The 4,934-nt window shown below is 39.1% G+C and overlaps 1 protein-coding gene across 1 annotated transcript in view; it reads right to left on the minus strand.

Annotated features, from left to right (window-relative positions):
• The window catches only part of LOC111911955 (G-type lectin S-receptor-like serine/threonine-protein kinase At1g34300), a 2,877-nt gene extending 2,109 nt beyond the window's left edge, over positions 1 to 768 (minus strand). Inside the window, exon 1 of the mRNA XM_023907723.3 lies at positions 1 to 768. This exon is cut by the window's left edge and continues 2,109 nt beyond it. Coding sequence (XP_023763491.2) covers positions 1 to 768 — 768 coding nt within the window.
• Positions 769 to 4,934: the final 4,166 nt, after the last annotated feature.

Raw genomic sequence — 4,934 nt, forward strand, 5'->3', positions numbered from 1 at the left:
AGTTAGGTTAGTGTTGATGGAGGAATTCAACCCTAAAGTCCAGTAGACAATGGAATCGTTCCATCTAAGAGTTAAATTCCCAGAATTAACCAATCGAAAGGAGTAAAGCCCAGAACGCAAAACATTATTCACTGTGAAATTCTGGCCCGGAAGTATGGTGTCTGAGGGATTATCGAATGTACTCCATACAGAAACGGATCCGTTTCGGAGGACGAAGTTACCTGAATCATTAAGTGCAGCTACTGTGACGCCACGACCGGCTGTATTGGACTGCCAGACGACGGAGCCGGATGAGCCGTTGACGAGACGGAGATTACCATCGGGGAGGAAGGTGAGGGAGGCGGTGGAGTCGGCTACGCCGGCATCTCCTCCGGCTTTCCAGACTGATATGTTGTTGTAGGTGATGGCAGCGAAGTGAGCGTCGGGGGTTTCGGAGATGAAGCCAAGAGAGAAGGTCTGATTGGGTGAGTTCCATTTTTCGTTGGGGTTTGCGGCGGAGAGAGACTGACCTGGTCGGATATCGGCAGCGGCGGCGAAAGAAAACAGGATTGTTGATAGAAGTAGTTGTAGAAATAGGTTGAAGGAGATCATTCTCGGATGCTCTGGTGGTGCCTGTTGAGCATCCCAGATTAATTTGTGAAAATTTGGAGGTGGGTGGGGAGTTGAAAGAGGAAGAAAGAGACGCGATGAAATGTTGATACCAGTGGGAACGAAGACTTTGACTTGGCCCTGGTATGCAGTCATCGGAAGGCTTATTCCATGTTTCATCCCTCCTCCCAAACCACACGATTGTTGAAACAACAATATTATGGATGATTAATGATTAATTACCATTAATGTCAAAAGCTATTATCACTAAAAAAACCGCTAATTTTGTACGAAGTTTTTTAGTTTGCTCGCCCTATTCTCTATACATGTCCGTTCGGTAATCTAATCAAATGATCATAAATTCATAATAAATATTGTTAAAGACATTTTCCAAACAAAATTTATCTATACATCCGACTTATTGGTAATTTTGTTTATCACACATTTAGGGCGTCTTCGTCACGTAACTTTTGGGAGCTTCTAGCTTTTAAGAAAATGTTAGTTAAAAAAAAAAGTTTCATTCGGCGACAGTAGTGTTTAGCTTTTGGCCTAAACAAAAAACTCCAAAATCAAAAGCTACATGGAGAGCTTTCAACAAAGAGCTCCAAAATCAAAAGCTACTCGTTACCAGCTACTTTTGCCGAACATGTCTAACATGTAAATTACTATTAAGCCAATTTAACAAACAAAAAAAAATTGTTGGTATATTTTACGTTTTAACCATGGTTGTCAAAATCGTGATCTTGATCGTACGATCCTTGGTATAAAAAACGATCCAGATCATAAACGAATCGTATTTGGGGAGGATCCCAGGTAGGATCGTAAGATCGTAAGTAGGATCGAGATCCAATCCGATCCTACCTTCCCTTGAATTTAATTTTATTTTGTTTTTTGCAAATGATTTTTTTACCATTTTATGATTTTTACCCTTTACCAATTTACCATTTATCATTTGTGTTGTGATTTATGGCTAATGTTTTGAAGTTTTTAGAACTTTTAAACGAAAAATTAAATATTTGAAATATTTTTCATAATTAAAAATTATAAATTAAAATTATATTTTATTTTGTGGGATCTTAGGATCTCGATCCCGATCTTGCAAACCCAAAAACGAACCTACGTCGATCTTGACAACCTTGGTTTTAACCATTAATATTTTGTTCTTGGGTTAATGACCTATAAAAGTAATAAACTTTATGTGAATACATTTAGTCATGAGTAATTTACACGGATCGTCCTTGTGGCTTGAGGTAATTTGCATGTTTGGTTTCTAACTTGTTCTTTTAACTCAGATCATCCCTATAGTTTCATTTTGTTGCGTGTTTGGTCCCTAACCGACTTAAAATGACCAATATACCCTTATCTATTATTTTAATTGTTTTGTTTTTTTATTAACTTGTTAAATGAAATTGTAAAAAAAAATGTTTTAGATGTGGGTCATCACCCCCACCCATACTCGATCTCCCTCCACCCTCAATCTCCTTCTTCACAGGACTTCCTATCTTCACATAGCAATTCAATGCTAACCACAAAAAAACATTAACAAAAAGGAAATACCCAATCCGTAAAAAAAATGTAACGAAATCAAACCTAAATTCAAACCCTTTAATCAAAATCTAAGGCTGAGAACAGGAAGGAATCCTTAAACCAAAAGTTAAGATGAAACCTCATATGAACAATTCAGCTTGAACCAAAAGTATATGATTCAGCTTTCCTTCATTTTCGTTTTTGGATTCTAGAATTTTTACAATCTCCACCATTCCCCTAAAGGCCTGAACAAAATGATTTATGATGAGATTTTCATTAAAAAAAAAGTTGCAGATGGGTGAACTGATAGTTGTTTCGTTTTTTTTTTCCGGTAATTTGCGATGTTCTAAAAGTCTTCTCCGACATTCTGTGTAATTTTTTGTGGTGACTTGCTTCGTTTTCTCAATGGACCTGAAATATTTAGTTTGATTTTTGTAGATCTAAAGCTTTATTTTTTTAGGGTGGAGATTTGAATATGGAGTTGAGGAGATTTGATAGTTGCTTTTTCCGATGGCGATCTAAATATGGAGATGAGAATATCTAATGGTTGCCAATGACCCTACTAAAAAACTCTACTTTGTTGGAGTAGATTGGAGCTGAACATGATGTTCTTATATATGTATTAGAGAGTATCCGAGCTTAGTGTTATTGAAGAATGGTTAATGTCAAGGTTTTTGAGAAATGGGGTTTTGTCGTTGTGGTCTGGTGTCAGCCTGTATCGACTTGTACATTTGAAGATAATTGTATTGTTATCACTGCCTCTTATTATTATACACTGGAAAGAAAACTAAATAAGTGATTTGGTTTCTCTTGTTTGATTGAGCTTTAGTTTTATTGTAATTTAATTTCCACTTAAATTAGATTTTGAGAGAGACGGTTAATGTGTATAAAGGAAAATGAAGTAATTTTGAATGCACTGTTCCGTTCGATTTTATCTTCACCAAACGCTATATAAATAATTAATATTGTATAATCCAATAGTTCAACCTTATTAATGCACCAACCGTTGCTTTAAGGAATTAGCCATATAAGTCCAATAATGAATATGTAACATCCGGATTTCCAGGTATATTATTTTATTTAGTTAATTTTGGAGTTTGTGGAGGAACTCGGCGAGTTGGAGCCAAGACTCGCCGAGTAGGGTCGCGGATGTTCATCCGGGTTCACGTCCGGACTCGGCGAGTCCATTTATGGACTCGGCGAGTCCATGTTGTTTAATGAAACTCTAATCCCCCGGGTTTGGAGCCTATTTAAGGGCACTTATAGCCTCCCATTGCGGCTACCAGTCCCTTAAGAGAACCCTAAGTGAGCCAATCGCTGTGAGGAAGAAGAAGTCACTTTTGATCCTTGTTCCTTTGGTTTAGCAAGTAGGAGGTGACCAAGAGCAAAGAGGAGGTGCGATTCTAGCAGTTCCAGAGTTCAGAGACTTCATTTTGAGGTAATAGTTCGAACCTCCTTTAGTTTTGGTGTTGATCATTAGATTTAGGGTTTTCTAACCCCTTTGGAGAGTGATTATGTGGAGCAAATGGTCCCTCTTCGAGTTTGTGCCTTGGATCTGGACTCAAAGAGGTCCAGAGACCTTAACCCTTGGAGCTTTATGGATCAGTTTGGGGTTATTGGACTTAGGTTGCCATTTTTGGGACTAAATCTCCTTTTGATGCCTTGTTGTTGTTATACAAGCATCAAGTTTCGGACTTTACGTGACATTCATGCTTGGGAAGGCCATATCTATGGTTTAGGGAAACAGATCTGACCTCAGGAGGCCAGGAGAGTTTGTGCATGGCATGAACTCGCCGAGTTGTTCTTGGGACTCGGCGAGTAGGCTTAGGGTTTCACATAAATTGCTCAGTGAGTAGACTTGCCGAGTTGGGGGCTGACTCAGTGAGTCATAATGGGGGTTAGAGGACTGGAGTTCAAGGCGGCACTCGCCGAGTTGTTCTTGAGACTCGGCGAGTTGAGTCGGGGTGGCCCCGCGATTCATGCATGGTACGACTCGTCGAGCATAGGGAGGGACTCGGCGTGCCAAGCGGGGCAAAGTGTTAGAAAACATGTGTGAACTCGCCGAGTCACCAAGGTGCACTCGGCGAGTAGGGTCAAAGTGTGACCTTTGACTCTTATTGACTTTTAGGGTTTGGTCAACAATGGAGTGCTTGTGTCGAGAGGGGGTAAAATAGTCTTTTACCCTTCTGAGGGTGCCAATGGCAGGTTGAGTCTAGTCTCGAGAGTTATATTTATAAGAGTATTTACTTTATGTGGATAGGCGGAGACTAGGCAATATTTCTACCGAGTTAGAGATTTACCGAGACGCCTGAGGTGTGTCTTCTCACTATACTTTACCTTGAGTAGGTAATCGGAGTTATGTGATACAGTGTTTGTATGCTATATTTGTGTTATGTGTTGCACTGCATTATTCTATGTGATTTATGTTGTGCATGTTTACAGAGTTAGAACCGGAAGGTTCGTAGAGATAGAACCTGAGGGTTCACAGAGTTTGGGTGCACGGACCCACAAAGTCATAGCCTCGAGTGGCTAATATGTGTTATATATGGTATTTTGGGGAACTCACTAAGCTTTGTGCTTACAGTGTTTCGTGTTATGTGTTTCAGGTACTAGTGAGGATCGCGGGAAGGCGCCGACTTGATCAGTACACACACGGGATTTTTATGTTATGAGATCTTGGGATTGATATATGTTATGAATTGAGTTTTAAACAATGATGTTTTTATAAATAATGAATGAATTATGTTTTTATAAAATGCGAAAAATTGTTTTGAAATTTACGGTGTTACAGAATAGTTAGCCTTGATTTATTTCTTTGA

This window comes from Lactuca sativa, chromosome 1 (assembly GCF_002870075.4).
Source record: "Lactuca sativa cultivar Salinas chromosome 1, Lsat_Salinas_v11, whole genome shotgun sequence".
Lineage (NCBI taxonomy): Eukaryota > Viridiplantae > Streptophyta > Magnoliopsida > Asterales > Asteraceae > Lactuca > Lactuca sativa.